The sequence below is a fragment of the Sorex araneus genome, chromosome 8, assembly GCF_027595985.1.
Source record: "Sorex araneus isolate mSorAra2 chromosome 8, mSorAra2.pri, whole genome shotgun sequence".
Classification (NCBI taxonomy): Eukaryota; Metazoa; Chordata; class Mammalia; order Eulipotyphla; family Soricidae; genus Sorex; species Sorex araneus.
This window is the reverse complement of record NC_073309.1, coordinates 33,398,983-33,417,762: the sequence shown is the minus strand read 5'-3', so window position 1 is coordinate 33,417,762 and position 18,780 is coordinate 33,398,983. Positions and strand designations below refer to the sequence as shown.

Genomic DNA, 18,780 nt, shown 5'->3' with positions numbered 1-18,780 from the left:
TGTGAGTCCTCCAATTTTTTTTTCAAACTCTTTTTGCTTTTAAGCTGAATCCCTTAAATTTCAGCTTATTAATTTTTGCAAGGAATTTAACTGTGATTTTTATATGGATTAAAAATAACCCATAGAACAATTTGGGATGTGTTGCCATTGCTATCTTAACAATATTAAACTTTCTGGAGCTGGAAAGATAGTACAATGGGTAGGGTGTTTGCCTTGTAAGTGACTCACCCAGTTTCTATCTCTGGCACTCCATCTGGTGCCCCAACACCTGCCAAGAGTAATTGCTGAGTGCAGAGCCCAGAGTAAGCCCTGAGTACCTGAGTACAATCAGGCGTAGTCAAAACAACCAACAACAAACAAACAAAAACACCCCAAAAAACATTAAAAATATATTGTTTTCTAATCTATGATCATAAGAAGTATTTTCACTTCTTTTAAACTTGCTTTATAGTTTTCAGGATTGAAGTCTTATACTTTTGTAAACTTTATTTTTAAGTATTTTATTCTTTCTTTATAGAATTGTAAATGAAATTTCATTAATTTTATTTACAGATTGCTGACTGGCAGTGTATAGAAATACAATTGACGGCTAGCTATTTGTCTTATATGCTAAATTCACTTGTTTTTTATTGGAGGAAACCAATAGTTTCCTCCAATTCTACTTAGGATTTTTCTATATACAAGATCATGGAGTATGACTAGTTTCCTAGTCTGAATTTTCTTTAACAGGGGACCCTTCAGTGGTTTGTCATCTTGAGGACCTCTCCTGGCAATACCTGACCTGGTGATATGGGCTTGAGGGTTTGGTGCTGGATCCAACAAAGTGGGTGGTGCTACCCATCAGCCCAGTGGGCAGGAGCCAGCAGGGCCACATCTGGCAGTTCTAGGGGGCGACTGGTACTGGGGACCCAATTTAAGTCCTGGTGCATGGAAAGCATGTGTCCTGCCTCTGAGCTATCTTCTTTGTCTAAATGATTTGCAATTCCTTTTCTTGATTAATTGGCCTAGTTAGAATAAAAAATAAAATATTTAACAGAGTGACATTCTTGACTTTTTCCTTCCACATTTCAGTGCATAACCGTCACAGAACTTTATCTTCTTTTTTTTCTTTTCGCAAAAAAGTGGGGTACAACCATTATATGGTGCTTTAAAAAAAAAACTGTGCTGGTATGGACCAAAGAGAGAATACAGAGCATAGGGGTGCTCGCCTTGCATGAGGCTGATCTGGATTCATTTCCTGACATCCCATATGGTCTCCTGAGCACTTTTAGGAGTAATTCCTGAGTGCAGAGCCAGAAGTAAAACCTGAGCATCACTGGGTGTGGCGCCCACTGCACCGCCCCCCCCGCCCCGCCCTCAACCACCCCCAAACACAAATTGTGCTGGTATTACTTTAAAACAGTTTGTGATAATTCTGTGGTGAAGCATGGTAATTGGGTGGGGGAGAGGCTCTAGTGGTACTACAGTACCAAAGATACCCACACCACCCCCCAAGGTGCCGAGGTATTGAGGATTGTACTTTGTCATGCTCTGCCCAAGGGACCATGTGGTGCCAGGAATTAAAGCAAGATCTAACCCTCTTGTGACATCTTTGTCTGATTTTGGTATCAAGATAAGATTGGCTTCATTAAACAAAAAGCATTGTTTCGGGGGTGGAGCGATAGCACAGTGGAGAGGGCATTTGCCTTGCACACAGCCAACCCGGGTTCAATTCCCAGCATCCCATATGGTCCCCCAAGCACCGCCAAGAGTCATTCCTGAGTGCAGAGCCAGGAGTAACCCCTGAGCATCGCTGGGTGTGACCCAAGAAGAAAACAAAAAAAGCATTGTTTGTTTTTTTACAAAAACTTTGAGAAAGAGTAGTGCTAATTCGCTTTGAAAGTTTGATAGAATTCGTCAGTGAAACCATAAGGAACTAGACATGTCTTTATGGACATATTTTTATAATAGTTTGATCTCTTTGTTCTAGGTGCATTCAGATTTTCTGTTTATTCTTGAGTCTGTTTTTAGAAGTTTGTGTCTTTCTAGAATTTTGTTCACTTTATCTAGGTTTTCTAACTTGTCGGCATCCATTTTTTATAGTATTGCTTTATAATCAGTCATTTTTTATTTCAATAAGACTCATAGACATGTCTGTCCTCTTCATTCCTGATTTCATAAATTTGAATCTTCTTTTGCTCAATATAAAGATTTGTCAATATATTGATCTTTGGTTTTATTGGCTGTCTCTCATATTTTCCCATTCTCGATTTTTCTTTCCTTTCTGCTCTAATCTTAAATTTGCTTTCCATTTCCATTTGCTTGCTTTGAGCTTAATTTGCTTTTCTTGGAGCCGGAGCAATAATACAGCAAGTAGGGTGTTTGCCTTGCATGCGACCAACCCAGGTTTGATCCTGGCATCTCATGTGGTCCCCCGAGCATCGCCAGGAGTAATTCCTAAGTACAGAGCCAGGAGTAACCCCTGAGCATTGCTGGGTGTGACTCAAAAAGTTAAAAAAAAAAATCCTCTTCTTTTCCAAATTTTGTTTTTTGCTTCCAAAAAGCCCCTTCAGGTGTTTATTTATTTTTTCTAACTTCTTAAGGTAGAGTGTTAATTTGAGACATTTCTTCTTTATGTGTTTGCAGCTACAAATTTATTTTCTGTTTTAGAATCATCATCTGAGTTTTGGTATGTTATATTCTAATTTTAATTAATCAATTAATAAAATAATTTCACTAATATCAATTAGAAAACATACTTTGTAAATGTAATTTTGGGATATTTTTATTATGTTTGTGTTTTGGAGCTACATCCAGTGATTCTCAGAGAGCTGCTATGCCTGACATGATGATAAGGAGCTTCTCCCCAGCGGTGCTCAGGCAACCAGACATCCTGGGGCTTGAACCCAGGGTTTCCACATGCAAAGCATGTACTCCAGTCCTTTGAGCCATCTCACTAGCCCCTTGAAACTTAAATTTAATAGAAAATTTAACTCAATATGCTAAAAATATTTCAGTGGGTTATCAATATACAATTACTAATGAAATATTTTCCACTCTATTTTTTTTTTGCTTTTTGGGTCACACCCAGCGATGTTCAGGGGTTACTCCTGGCTTTGCACTCAGGAATTACTCCTGGCGGTGCTTGGGGGACCATATGGGATGCCGGGATCGAACCCGGGTCGGCCGCGTGCAAGGCAAACGCCCTACCTGCTGTGCTATCGCTCCAGCCCCTCCACTCTATTTTTAAGTAAACTATTTTGAGATCAAGCTCATAGTTTTACATTTCTAGCAGAACTCAATTCAGACACTAAATTTTCATCATAAATTATCATCAGACTTCATATTTTCTGAATTATTTATCCTTATATTTCATGAAATTTATTTTTAAAAGTTTGTCACATACTGAAGTTGTTCTAAATATACTTAAAATTCTTCTGATAACTAGTGTCAGTTTTAAATTTAAATCAATTAAATTTTAATCTAAAATGCAATCCTTCGGTCAGATTAGCCATTTTTCAAATGCCTAATAGCTAAGAATGGCTGTGGATCTTGTGTCAGACAGCGAAGCTCTAGAACTCTTTCCATCTACATAACAGCCCTAGGAGGTAGGTATTACTATTCTTCCTTTTACAAATGGTAAGGCAGAAGGACCTAAAATAACACAAATTCTGCTCTTGACTTGGAGAATGGACCTTGCAAGGGATTGTCACCTGCGGAAGTTTCATAGGGGATGCCCAAAGGCTGTTCCTTTGCCAGAATCACAAATTATTATCCTAACCTAAGCCAGGAGGCGTACTGTTCGCTTTTGTAAGCAAGAGAAGACTGAGACCAAAACTGCAGGCCAACACTCCACCATTTTTCTAAGTATCCCAACCTATCCGTCTGGTGTCAATCAAGAAAACACTCAGAAGGAACAATGCATATCTAACACAAGAAGTTCATCCTCCTCACCTGCCATAACTGTGGGGAGCCACTGACATTCTAGAAAGAGATATGTTGAAATGGCCCCCTTGTGCCCGCCAGTGTGGAAAAGCATACAGAGAGTCATTATGTAGCATACACTTACTACTAGCCAGGCACTATATTTGGTGGGTGGCACTTCTAGGACTATCCTAGTGGACAAAATAAAGTGTAATGCTTTCATTCAATGGAATATCACAGATGCCTTAAAGAGAATGAGAAAAAAATGTTTTTAGAGCACATGTAACTAAAAAAGTAAGTTTAAAATAGATGCCGTGGGGCCGGAGCGATAGCACAGCGGGTAGGGCGTTTGCCTTGCACGCGGCCGACCCGGGTTCGATCCCCGGCATCCCATATGGTCCCCCAAGCACCGCCAGGAGTAATTCCTGAGTCCAAAGCCAGGAGTAACCCCTGAGCATTGCTGGGTGTGACCCAAAAAGAAAAAAAAAAAAAAAAAAAGATAAAATAGATGCCGTGTATGAGTGATTCTCTTTGTGTGTGGTTCTGTATTATGCTAAACTGTTCACAGAGAAAGTCTTCTCTCAGCCATAATCTCTCGTCAGAGATTATATGGGAAAATGTTCTCTGTGAATTTTGTATTTTTCATACTGCATATATTTTGTTACCACAATTCGGTTTTGTGGTAATAGGATGTTTCTATTCTAATTTTTGATTAATAGAAAGGATACTTTAAACAAAGAGTCATAATAGAATATTTAAATAACACTTACAAAGGAATGTAATCCAGATTTTTACAGCTAGAAGAACTGAGGTCCAGAGAGACAGTAACACTTGCCCATCCTAGATTCAACAATTTAGAAATAGCAGGGAGTCAGGGAGGGCAAGGTTTGTTGACAGGGCTCTAGAACAGTGTTTCCCACCTTTTTCTGACCATGGCCCCCTTCTTTCCTTTATCCTCCCCTGTCTCACTGGCTGGACCCCAGTAGGACTGCCATGGCCCCTATTTACATGATTTTCACCTGTCGTTCTCTTGGAATATCCTGTTGAAGAACACTGAAAATACTTCAGCTCTAGGAGAGGAAGAGGCAGCAGAAGCTCAAGAACCCACCCGCCGAAAGGAGAAGAAGAGACTGACCTTGAGGTCCAGGTGCAGGATATAGTGCTGATGCAGGTAATGCACGCCCTCGCAGATCTGCTTGGTGAACAAGATTACATCCATCTCGGTCAAGTGGTACTTCTCATTTGTGATTCGGTCAAAGAGTTCACCCCCATCCACACTGCCAGAAAAAAGGGAGAGGCATGCACTGGACTGAGTTTGATTTTCAGAGGACTTGTCCACTCTTAACAGGGGCAGAAGAGCCTGACACAGGTGAGCTCACACTTACCACTGCCATCTAATTTTTATGGGAAAATTTCCCATCTCAGAACGTGGGTGATAACCATGAAATGATGCACCAAGTGGAAGTCTGTGGATTTTCTTCAGTGTTTATAACTAAGGCTTATTCTGGATAACCTAGGCCAAGGTTGTAAACTCATCTATTGAAAGGCACAAAATAGCAAAAAACCTAACTGGAAAAATTAGACCAGATGGAAGACAAACATTTTCATAAAACACACTGACTTAGCTTATCTTTTGTATTTTTACTGTTGGTATATACTATGACAAACATTCCACTCTTCTTGGTCCTGTCAGAAGGAAAATAACAACACACACACATACACACACACGATCTAATTGCCACTGAAACCTCAGACTCAGTGTCAGGAATATTTAGGAGTGGAGATACTGTGGCAAGTGGAAGACTGGTTTTCCCCTTTACAAAAGTCAGTCACTACAAGCTCCAGGACACCATATCCAGCTGGAAATGCATATTCAGCATTGCTAGATAGTCATGAAAAGCCAAATATCTGCAAATTTTTGGCAAGATAGAAACTGTGGCCCCAATAGGACAGAGCTATCTGACATTGACACGTTTGGGGTTAAAAAAAAATCTTTAGGGGGATGGAGCATTAGTACAGCAGGTAGGATGTTTGCCTTGCACGCAGCAGACCCAGGTTCGATTCCCAGCATCCCATATGGTCCCCTGAGCACTGTCAGGGGTGATTCCTGAGTGCAGAGCCAGGAGTAACCCCTGTGCATTGCCAGGTGTGACCCAAAAATTAAAAAAAAATCTCTAATTGGTTCACATTCTATTTTGCAGTAAGTGCTTTGCTTAGATGCAGCAAATAAATTTCAATTATTTTTGCAGGAAAAAATCTAAAACTGAAGGGCAAGCACGTATGCACACACACATGTTTGAACACACATACACACACACATACACATGCCCCTTCTTCCTTGTTATCTTATTAGTTCAAAACCACCAGGAGAATCTAAGAATTTAAGACTTGTTACAAGTTATAGTTTAGAAGGAAATACACAGAAAACCATCATCATTCCACCTCCTCTTTTTTTCATAAACCCACCTCCTCCTCTCTTTTAAAAATAAATAGAGAGCAATGAAATTTAAAGCCTGCCTTATCTTTTATAAATATCCCTGAGAAAATTGGGAGGGGCACATACAGGTATATTTAAGCATTGTTTTTCCCCTTATAGCATTCTGGACTACAATGAAGCTTTTCCCTTCTTGGAAGACCTTGATGAGACAACATTTGCTTTCTGGTGCAGTTGGTCCTTGTTCAGCTTCAGCCTCAAATTTTCTAATTTGCAGTTGTTAACAAGAACACCAAATTGTGAAAAAATTATGTAGTCCAAATGACATACATCTGCAGGTCAAATCAGCCTTATGGGCCACTGACTTGTGACAAATTACTTTGTCCTCCATGTCCTGCATTGGACAGAGACCAAACCAGCACAACGCAAGTAATGACATGGACATGGATGTCTCAAAGAGGAGGAAAGCAAAGTAGAGTTTGCTGATAGTCACAACTTTAAGCGCCAGTCCATAGCCCAGCCCCGCTCTAGGACACTCACTACTCCATGATGAGAGTAAAGCTGTTCTTGCTCTCAAAGGCATCGTAGAGCTGGATCAGGTTCACGTGACTAAGCTGGTTCATGATGTTGATCTCATTCTTCACGTCCTCCTTACAGAATCAAAGGAAAGAATAGTTTCTGAGAAACAAATGGGTAGGGAAGAGGAGCTAGCTGGTCCTTCCCAAAATGGGGACACACACACACACACACACACAAACACACACACACCACTACAAACCACTACCACCACCACCACCACTACTACTACCACCACCACCACGAGCATCACCATATATCACTAATTCTGGCTCTCACACGAGGTATCCTTGACTTACACCCAAACCTTGTTCTTAACAGAAGAACCCTTGCTAGGACTCACCCATTCTATAAATAGAAAACCTAAAAGGAAACCAAGAGCTCTTGGAGGTGTATGAGTTTCCTGCTGACTGGAGTGTGGGAATCATGGGAAAGAGACAGGAAAGGGGATAGCCAGGTTTTCTACTGAGGCAGTTAGCAGGGCTTGGCACTGTGTGGAGTCTTGGTTCTGGGCAGAAGGTGTGAAGGTAGTGAGGACTCCTGAGCTTGGTGAGAGGCGTTGGCTAGCTCTGGGCAGATGCCTCACCCTCTCCTTGGCACTCTTCACTTTGATGATCTTGGCTGCCAACGAGAGGCCGGTGGACTTCTCTGTACACTTGTGTACCTGGCCAAACCGCCCCCTGCAGAGACATGTTGACACATCAGGCTGAGAGTCCAAGAGGTTCACCCCACATGTAGTGGGCTGTCCTATACCTTAGTATTACTGATCTTACCCCTCCTTCACACATTCACCATGAGGAGTACCCTGCACTCCACATGTGTGGAGTTCCAATAACTCATGTGGCCCCACTTGAGTTATTGGAACTGCACACAAATGACTTGAACTCCAATACCATGTGTGACCCTGTGGGTGTACTCACCCTCGAGGATGTCCCATTACATCATACCCCCTTGTTGTTCTGCACCCTAGAGTCTCTCCTCACCCTACTCTCATATGCTAATCACTGTCACTGTCACTGTCATCTCATTGTTCATTGATTTGCTCAAGCAGGCACTAGTAACGTCTCCATTGTGAGACTTCTTGTTACTGTTTTTGGCATATTGAATACGCCATGGGTAGCTTGCCAGGCTCTGCCATGCGGGCGGGATACTCTCGGTAAATTGCCGGGCTCTCCGAGAGGGATGGAGGAATTGAACCCGGGTCGGCCACATGCAAGGTAAATGTCCTACCCGCTGTGTTATTGCTCCAGTCCTCATATGCCAATAGCACCTCCTATATAGTAATGACACCTTCTGGATCTATAGTAACCCTCACCATATCATGTGGGCTCTCCTGAACTCTAGGTTATTGTCTCTTCACCCCGCTCTGTGAGCTATACACTCATTCTCGCACTATGGAATATCCTGCTCCTATCTCGGCACCAACCCCCAATTCCTGGGAAACTTCCGGTAGCACCTCAGTCAGCCTCTAGGTCCCTGCCTAATATTTCTGTGCTGTCTAATGAGCAACGCAGAAGTCTTACATACCCTCCCAAGACTTCATGCTGGCATACTGTGTAACCTGTCAAGGTCGAGGTCTCCTTGACATTCACCATCCGGTGTTCGAAAGGAGCTGGTGGGGCCGGACCATCATCTGTTAGAACACGAGAGTGTGAGCTCCGACACCCCTAAACCACATATCACAACCCCCCTTAACTTCTTAACTTCATTTGATTCAAGTAACAAGCCCTTTGTCCTCCTTAAAAATCATCTAGTTCAAGTCATTCATTTATCTGAGGAGGAAGCTAAGTTTGAGGAGAGAAAGTGACTGGCCTATAATCACCCAGTAAGTCAGCAACCAATGGGATTCCAGTACCTACACATCAATGATTATTGTACGATGGGGACACTATCCAGACTGTTCATTGAGAGAGGGTTCAGGGTGAATGAGCAGAGCCCTCAGGAGATAGAAGGCACACGAGCAGGACAGCAGGGCAGAGTTTCATGACGGGATTATGTTAAAGGCACAGGCAGGGTTTTGGAAGATGCAGGCAGGTTAATTCCTAAGGTACAGGATAGGGTACAAGCAGGCTAGTGGTGGGTTTGGAGGGGAACTAGAGCACAGCAGTGCTTGGAAAGTTAAAAAGTAGCTTAGGATTTTATGGGCCATAGAGAACCAGCAGGAGTGGCCCATGTGCAAAAAGCCAGGATAAGTCCCTGAGCACTTTTGTGCCCCACTCCCACCCCACACTTAGGGTAAAACCTCATCTTTCATAAGTGATGGAACCAAAAAGAAAAAAAAAAAAAAAAACAATGGGGCTGGAGCGATAATACAGCGGGTAGGGCGTTTGCCTTGCAAGCGGCCGACCCGGGTTTGATTCCCAGCACCCCATGTGGTCTCCCGAGCACCGCCAGGAGTGATTCCTGAGTGCAGAGCCAGGAGTCAGCCCTGAGCGTTGCCAGGTGTGACCCAAAAAGAAAAAAAAAAAAACATAAGTGATGGAAACCAAGAAATGTTACATAACATAAATAAAGGAATAAAACAGAATAACACCAGATACAGTGACAAAAAATGGGTTTGTGCATAAAAGACTGGAAGACACTGTGGCAGGAAGTCAGCAACTTGATTTTCCTTTTCTTTGGAGAGTATAAAGGTAGTTAGAAAGTTCCTCAGACAACTCCAAAACCTTTGAAACCATGTACTGTCAGCACTGGAAATCCTGCTATTTTCTCTCATTTTAGTACACGAAATAATAATACTTGTTATAAACCTGCTTGACTTAATAACAGCTTTCCTCTCCCAAAGTAGAAGTCGGAATTTCCTTTAAGAGACTACTGCTCACTCTTATTTTCTGTTTGCAAAGGTAAGCCCTGAACCCTAGATTTCAAGAGAGTAACATTTGTAGGGTCTTGTTACTTCTTTCTGGGTCCCTTGAAATGTTGGGAAAGTCTGGACTCTGGGTATGTGGAACAGATTCCACGCAATTGCTTTATGTTCTGAACATTTGTAAAACCACCTGGTTCAAACATAAGGTTTGAATCTTATGGCAGTCAGAATCAGAGTTGGGCTTACCAGCACAACTCTGCCTTTGAATGTGGTCTTGAAACTCACTGTGTTTCCATTTATCCCCATTCCACAGGCCTGTGAGCTAAACACCAGCACAAATGTCTGTTGCTCAGTATAGGTTATAACTGCCTTTTTCCAGGAAGGACTTTAAAGCCACAGTCTGATCTCAGACATATTTCATAAATTAATAGAAGTTGTGTCCATTTCAACCAAGCCATAAAAAGGATGATACTCAGAGAAATCAGCTCATCAGAGCAACTGTGAGGCACAGATGTGGTAAGGCAACACAGATAACAAGATGACCTGCAGAATAACTAGCCCTTCCTCAGAAATTCTTGAGCAATAATACAGCGGGTAGGGCGTTTGCCTTGCATGCGGCCGACTCGGGTTCGATTCCCAGCATCCCATATGGTCCTCTGAGCACTGCCAGAGGTGATTCCTGAGTGCAGAGCCAGGAGTAACCCCTGTGCATTGCCGGATATGACTCAAAAAGCAAAAAAAAAAAAAAAAAAAGGATGGCCTTCCTGCAGTCACACAGGATGAGTGCTCTTACCAAGGAGGGGATGACTCTAACAGCTTAGAGGAGAGGGCATTTGGTCATAGGCATACAAGGACTCTTCCCATGCCAGAGGGGCAGAAAGCAGGCTGCAGTCTCACCACCTTAAAAAGCAAATTTACAACCTGGATTTTTTTTTTTTTTTAATATTCTGGCTTTGGGCCACACCCAAGAATGCTCAATGGTTATTCCTGGCCCCGTGTTCAAGAGTGACCACAGGTGGTGCTCCGAGGACCATATGTGGCGCAGAGATCAAACCAGAGTTGACTGCAAGAAAGGCAAACATCTTATCCCCTGTACTATCTTTCCAACCCCAATGGATTTGCTTTTTCGTAGGAACCTTCCTCTGCCAACCCAGAGTGATATGATGGTGACAAGCTCAGACAAACAGGTAACTCTAAGACACTGACCCAAGTGAGCCTCCACCCCTCTTGACAAGTATAACCAAAACAACTTCCACCTCTGCATCTCCATGCTTGTCACCAGTCCCTGGGTGCACCACCATACTCTTCCCCCAGGCCCCCACTTAAGCCCTTCTGGGAGTTGACCCTCCAAACCCACTCACTTCAGCTAATGCAGCAATGACTTCACTTACCCAGAACCACAGCTTCAGCCTCAGCACTCAGGGACTTCGTCCTTCCTTCTTCCCCGCTGCCCACGCTCCTGGCTGCACTGTCCGTTCCGGGCTCCAGGTTTCCTGCTGCTGGACCTTTGTCTGGTCCGAGGGCTCCAGCATCATCACTCCTGTCCCTCCTGGCCTCGCTTGGTTCCACGGTGGGCTCAGCCCCAGAGCCCTGTGGCTCCTCGGCATTTGCTCCCTCAGCGCTGCTGGCCTTTTGCAGCAGGGACAGCTTGCCGTCCTCTTTTGGGACCTGATTTCCTAACTCAGTTCCAGGAACCTGGGAGCAGTCCTTGGGGCCCTGCAGGTCCTGCTCACCTGGATAGGCAGCAGCTGGAGCCTCTGCAGGTGTTATGGCTCTGAGATTGTCCCCTTGTGTCACAAGCAGCTCCCCTGGGATATCGGTCTCCTGCACGTGGATGGAGGTCCTAGGGCAGAGACAATGTATCCCGAGGGTTAAAGCAAGGACTCAGGAGTCAGTACAGAAATCGGGGTCAAAGCCTGCTGCTGCCCTTCATTGATCATGGCCTCCTGGTCTCAGTTTTCTTGGCTGTACAAAAAGGCCCTAATGGAACATTATATAACTGAAACCCAATCATGAGCAACCTTGTAACTGTGTATCTCACTGTCACTGTCACTGTCATCCCATTGTTCATCGATTTGCTCGAGCGGGCACCAGTAACATGTGAGACTCGTTGTTACTGTTGTTGGGTTATCGAATACACCATGGGTAGCTTGCCAGGTTCTGCCGTGTGGGCAGGACACTCTCGGTAGCTTGCAGAGCTCTTCTAGAGGAACAGAGGAATCGAACTCAGGTTGGCCGTGTGCAAGGCAAATGCCCTACCCGCTGTGCTATCGCTTCAATTCTATCTCACTGTGATTCGACAAAAAAAAAAAAAGGAAAAATTAAAATTTGGGGTCACGCCCAGTGATGCTCAGGGGTTACTCCTGGCTCTGTACTCAGGAATTATTCCTGGAGGTGCTTGGGGGACCATATGGGATGCCAGGGACCAAACCTGGGTTGGCAAAGGCCCTATCTGCTATACTATAGCTCTGGCCCCAATTAAAAAAAAAAATTTCTTTTATGATTAAGCTATTATACCATATTACCTCAAGTATTAGAAACAAAATGTAAAAAATAAGATGATAAGTTAAAAGGCCCTTAAGGTTGTACTTGGAACCAACAGAGTCTATTCTCTGGGTCTCTGCTCAGCCAGGACCTCAGCAGAGAGGACAGCTTCTGTGACAGATAGTGCCATCAGCTCTCATGATTTCACTGGTGATTGTCCATAGGAGGTTTGGTGGACGGGTGAGGACCTGTATCTCAAAGTTTCCTTGGACATCTGCTTCTGTGCCAGAAAGGATAGTGGATAGAGAACAAATGCCTGGGCTCTTTCAAGCCTTTTCTGGGGTTTGGGACATTGATCTTGGAAGCCAATTCCTCCCCAGTCCTAGACTTTTCTCTCAGTTTCCCTGACTCTCAACTGTTCCTTACAACTTTACTTCTGAGGTCTCTGTGTGTTGGGGGCATTGAGGTGGGAGTGTCAGGCATGAATTGAGTTTTCAGAAGGAGCAAGGCAGCCTCCATTCTGATCTTAGCTCTGTCACTGCTTTGCCAATGACACTGGTATGCTGGATAAATCCGGCACAGCTCCCTCTTTTGGCCAAGGGCTGGTAATGAACAGAGATGTGCTGGAGAAAAGCACAAAAAGCAAGAGAGCTCCACGGGTAAGACCAAAATTGGTACTGCCGCTGTACAAAACAGAAGCGTGGCTCCACAAAAATTCTAAAATAAAACTTTCATTTCATCAAGCAGTCTTACTTCTGGGAATTTGTCCAAAAGGACTGAAAGTAGAGTCTTGGGATATTCATACACCCAGATTCACAGCAGCAGTACTTAGAACAGTCAGATGCAGAAGCAACCAAAATGTGCACTGATGAATGAATGGATTAAAAAAAAGAAAAAGAAAACCCTATGGAAGGAGACAAGGTTCCAAAGCCTTCAGTGCATGCAGGAGCCCCAGGTTCAATCCCTGGCACTACATGATCTCTCAAGAACTGCTGCGAGTAGCCCCAAACTACTTTGGGGCATGGCCCCAAAACAAAATATGTATGGATGTAGATAGGTAATAAGACACAGGTGGAGATGGAAAGAGATGTAGATATAATCTATACTCACAATGGGATATTATTTAGTTATTAAAAGGGATAAAATTCTGACATATGCGACAATAATTTTGAGCCTTAGGATTTTTTTTTTTTTTTTGCTTTTTTTGGGTCACACCCGGCAATGCACAGGGGTTACTCCTGGCTCTGCACTCAGGAATTACTCCTGGCGGTGCTCAGGGGACCATATGGGATGCTGGGATTCGAACCTGGGTTCGCCGCGTGCAAGGCAAATGCCTTACCCTCTGTGCTATCGTTCCAGCCCCGAGCCTTAGGATTATTTTGCTATGTGAAATAAATCAGACTCAGAAAGACTAACGGTTCTGTTTCTAGGAGGTACCTCAAGGATTTAAATCTCTGTCATAGAGCATGAAAGTAGAAGAGCAGTCACCATGAGCTGATACTTATCATGGGAGAATGGGAATGGTTAGGTTATTTCTACCACAATAGGTTAAAATCTAGAGGTCCTCTGAGAGCAGAGCCTGTTCCTGGTGCCTCTGAAGGATGCAGCAGCCTGTTCACCATGAACTCTTGGGTGGGAGGGAACAGAACTACCCCAACACTGTGCCTGAAAGTGAATTTAGCTGGGTGATGAGGCAAGCACGGAAGTGTGGTGTTCAAGCCTGGCTCAGGAAACAAAGAAGCTGTGGGAAGCCAGTTGCGGGAAGAGTGTTCTGCTAAGAAGGCCAAGTCACTGCACTGCCATTTGAGCTCACACGTGGGAACCTGCAGTGAGCTGGATGATGGTCTGGATGATGACCGATGGTCATCAGTCCCAGGTTAGTGCCCCCTGAAGGCCTTCCTGCTCCCAAACAGCATGCAACAAAGCCACTGCTGGTGGCTCCTCTGTGACAATGTTCTGTCCTACCACATCTAACGGGGCTTCAAGACAGTTTGCACAGGCGGCGACGCTGGAGTCCACACCTCCCTCCCTCACATATCCTCATGTGCCAGCTGAAACAGGGCCACAGGGCTGATTGCCTCCATTTTTTTTTTTTTTTGGTTTTTGGGTCACACCCATCGAGGCACAGGGGTTACTCCTGGCTCTTCACTCAGGAATGACTCCTGGTGGTGCTCGGGGGACATATGGGATGCTGGGAATCGAACCCAGGTCAGTCGCATGCAAGGCAAACTCCCTACCCGCTGTGCTATCACTACAGCCCCGTACCCCAACTTCTGAGCTCTGTGACTGTGCCTAAAATCTAGCTCAGGGCTGAAGCGAGATAGAAAGCTTTCCACCTTATGCAGAATCTTTTTGAAGCCCCTAACAAGTTCATGGAAAGTTCACCCCCTCCTCAGATTCCACATTTAGCGCCTTGGCTGGAATTCAGGGATCCCAGCCAGAAATCCCGCCCTCTGGCTGGTTAGGTCTCCTGGGGATGCCTGTTTCCTTCAAAACCAAAACAGGCAGAAAATGTGGGTTTCTCTGCCAGTATCCAGACTACGCACCAAGCATGAAGCCCCCACTCCATGGGTCAAGATTTGGGGTTTAGATCACAGGCGAGGAGCACCATACCCTTTGAGAGACGCCCCAAAAGCAATATACTTCATGAAAAGCCCTAAAAGCGGGGAGACCAGGATGAGCTGCTTAGAATTAGGAGTGGCCCAGGGAAGGCTGACAATCAGTTCCCTGCTTCCTGTATGGTGTCTAAGAGAGACAGGCCTAAGGCTGCTTCCCAAACTGAAAGTCATAATTCCCCTCAGGACTCTTCATTATGGTCCTCCTAAAAGCCCCTGCACTGACTCAGCCCTCCACCAACTTCTAAGAACACATCTTCCTCACTAGGCCTAAATGAGATGTCCATCAGATAGAGCAAGATGATACAGGGATGAAGGGCGGATTCTGGTGGCCAATCACCTGAATTCAGATTCCAACTCCATGACTCCCTGGCTGTGCGGTCCTGGGCATCTGAGCCTGTTTCCTCATCAATAAAATGGGGCATCAACCACACTCACCTAAGGATGTTGAAAAATAAAATGAGAGGATGTCTGCAGAATGCTTGGCCAGTACCTGGTGGAAGCAGGGGGAGTGTTCGGTGAACCCCATCCTTTAGTTATTATTTATTGTTCTAAGAGATGATAGTTCTTCTTCCGCTCCACATCAAAATCACCCAAGATGCTTAACAAAGAAAAGAAGGGGGAAGAGGAGGCTGGAGCGATAGCAAGCAGGTAGGGCCTTTGCCTTGAACATGGCCAACTCGGGTTCGATTCCCAGAATCCCATATGGTCCCCTGAGCACTGCCAGGAGTAATTCCTGAGTGCAGAGCCAGAAGTAACCCCTGAGCATCGCCAGGCGTGACCCAAAAAGAAAAAAAAAAAAAAGAAGGGGGAAGAGCAAAGCCTGAGTCTCACTGCAGACTAAGTGAGCTAAAATATCTGGGCATCAGTATATTTTTTTAAACTCCATATAATTCTATGGGGAGGCAGATGAGAAGCAGAGCTAAAAGCAGGCCTAGATTTTCTCCTGTCTTTCCGATGGGGCCAACCAGCAGAGCAAAGTGACCATTCAATCTGCTATAGGTTACAGCTCGTTCTGCCCGCTCACTGCACTTACCTTGGGCACAATTCTCCACTGTTGGCTTCCTTGACCTCGGCTGACGACTCTGAAGTCAGTCGCATGATGTCCTCTGAGGATTGAGGATCAGGCCTGTCGGACAGTGTTTCTTGTTCTGTAGCCAGGGCAGCCTCCTGGCGAGTGGAAGACTCCTGGACCCCGTCAGGTATCTCAGACGATTCGGGGTCATTCCCAGGTTTCTCACTGGATGCCCCAGAAGCGTTGGCTGCCACCTCTACAGGCAGCAGCAGGTGGCCAGGGGGCAGCTGGGCTGGACCAGGAACTCCAGCCCCCTGCTCTGGGGGGTCCTCTGGCTGGGCAAGAAGGTCAAATCCCGTCCCTGAAGTGACAGGGCTCAGCCTCTCCACCGTCCCCTCTGCCAGATCTACTGTCTGGCTCTCTACAAGAAAGTAGGAAGAGTGAAAACACACCCAATTTTGGAGGAATCATTCCAAAGAGGTGAGGAGTGAAGCCATTCAGTGCATCAGTGCAGCAAACACCAAATGACCATCAGGAGGAGGCGTGGGTCCCAGAAGGCATGCTGCACAGACATGGCAAAGGAGGCAGGGCGCATCGGACATGCGAGATGATGTCAGGATCACTGACATAGAGCTGAGTGGATGGTAGGCATCTGCTTATCTGAGGTAGGGGTGTGTGTGTGTGTGTGTGTGTGTGTGTGTGTGTGTGTGTGTGTGTGTGTTTACAAGTTATAGATGTGTATAAAGAGATGGACCCTTCCCTGTAAATTGTTCACAACTGTCTCTGAGGGGGTTCACTGTGTCTAATTAAAACATATCAAACTACAAAAAAAAAAAAGATGGACCTTGAGACAGAAAAGACAAATATTTCTTTCATAGAAACATATGGGAAGGGAAAGAAAGAGGATGCAGAGTGCAAGGCTAGAAAGTGTATTTCTGGGATCGAAGTGATAGTTCAGTGGGGAGGGCATTTGCCTTGTGCACAGCTGACCTGGGTTTGATCTACAGCATCCCATATGGTCCCCCAGGCACTGCCAGGAGTAATTCCTGAGTGCAGAGACAGGAGTCCCCCCTGCCCCGTGAGTACTGCTGGGTGTAACCCAAAAGGCAATAAATTAAAAATAAAGTGCATTTCTCTTTAATAGATCTTGTCCTGTTAATATGACTGAAATCATGTAAACAGTAGGCAAAAATATTTTTTAAATAAACTTTAATATTTATTTTTAAGGGCTGGAGCGATAGCACAGCGGGTAGAGCATTTGCCTTGTATGCGGCCGACCCGGGTTCGATTCCCAGCATCCCATATGGTCCCCTGAGCACCATCAGGAGTAATTCCTGAGTGCAGAGCCAGGAGTGACCCTTGTGCATTGCCAGGTGTGACCCAAAAAGAAAAAAAAAGAAACTTTAAAATACACAGCAAAATGAATTCAACGTAGTTAAGCAATAAGTTGGAGTCATCGCCTATTGACCTATTGACACAAGAATCATTCCAAGTGACTTAAGACATATCAGATGACATTCAAATCTAAATGTATATACTAGTTGCATATGAAAACCAGGGAGAGGGCAGCTTCAACAGTTTTCTAGTAATCACATTTTTGTTATGATTTTTGGTGGTAGTATTTGCATTCTTAAACCGCTAAGTGTGAAATGTGAGATAAAGTAAATAAGGTCCCAACTCACCTTCCCAAGGGCCCCCGATCTCAGCCTGCACACCTCGATTGCTCAGCACATGCGTGGGTTTTGCTCCTTTCTCTTCCACTCTCTCTTTATTCTGCAAGAACCAGTTCCCCAGAACGATTAGTGTCATAGGTATCATTCTTCAGGCACAAACATTTGTTGAGTACCGACCATGTGCTGGAACTGAAAATACATTACTCCACCAGGTCTCACAGTGACATTAAAAGGTAATTACTATTCGTGTCATTTTAGAAAGAAGAAAACTGAGACTTTCTCAAAGTCACCAAGTACTTAATAAAGGGCTGCCACTGTACTGTTGGTGGGGGTACACCCAACTCTGAGAGGGGCACCAAAGGAGATAGACTATTAAAACAATTTGATCTTGGGACCAGAGTGATAGTGAGTAAGGCTCTTGTCCTGCACACGGTCAAACCGAGTTTGATCCCTGGCATCCCATATGGTTCCCTGAGCCCACCAAGAGTGGTCTGTGTGTGGCCCAAGAAACAACAACAACAAAATTAGAGAAGTGAAACTTAGATACAAGCTTCAAAGGTCAAGCTCAGATTGACCACTCCTGGCTACTAGTGTGTTGCTTTGGGTCGCATTCAGAAGTTAAACAAACCCATGATTGGGGAATAGCTGCTACAAACAATTTACTCTGTCTTCCTGAGAGCCTGGTGCTTGATCCCACAGGACAGCCTTCACGGTGCAGCCATGCAGACAGGAGTATTGTCTCTCAAAGCTCCTACTAAACTGGACTTGCTGGGTTTAAAGTGTCTGACCTGGGGTGATAGCACAGGGGGTAGGGCGTTTGCCTTGCATGTGGCCAACCCGGGTTCGATTCCCAGCATCCCATACGGTCCCCTAAGCACGGCCAGGGGTTATTCCTGAGTACAGAGCCAGGAGTGACCCCTGAGCATCGCTGGGTGTGACCCAAAAAGAAAAAAAAACAAAAAAAAAACCCAAAAAATTAAGTGTCTGATCTGGGGTCAGAATGATAATACAGTGGATAGGGTGTCTGCCTTGCATGCGGTTGACCCGCATTTGATTCCCAGCATCCCATATGGTCCCCCAGCACCGCCAAGAGTGATTCCTGAGTGCTTAAGTGCAAAGGCAGGAGTAACCCCTGAGTATCACCAGGTGTGACCCAAAAAGTCAAAAAAATAAATAAATAAAAATAAAAACATAAAATGTCCGACCATCGTTCCCTTTCCCACCTCAACTTTACCCACCACACACATACACACACATACAACTTCAGCACTGGG

The 18,780-nt window shown here is 44.8% G+C and overlaps 1 protein-coding gene across 2 annotated transcripts in view; it reads right to left on the bottom strand.

Moving 5' to 3' along the window:
* MYLK3 (myosin light chain kinase 3) overlaps positions 1–18,780 on the bottom strand; it is a 63,316-nt gene that overhangs the window by 19,582 nt on the left and 24,954 nt on the right. For both annotated transcript variants that reach the window (XM_055145804.1, XM_004600973.2), the window contains exons 2-8: positions 17,516–17,606; positions 15,855–16,254; positions 11,111–11,562; positions 8,441–8,546; positions 7,500–7,593; positions 6,878–6,987; positions 5,039–5,180 (exon numbers count right to left, since the gene is read on the bottom strand). In XM_055145804.1, coding sequence (XP_055001779.1) covers positions 5,039–5,180; positions 6,878–6,987; positions 7,500–7,593; positions 8,441–8,546; positions 11,111–11,562; positions 15,855–16,254; positions 17,516–17,606 — 1,395 coding nt within the window. The remainder of the gene's footprint in view (positions 1–5,038; positions 5,181–6,877; positions 6,988–7,499; positions 7,594–8,440; positions 8,547–11,110; positions 11,563–15,854; positions 16,255–17,515; positions 17,607–18,780) is intronic.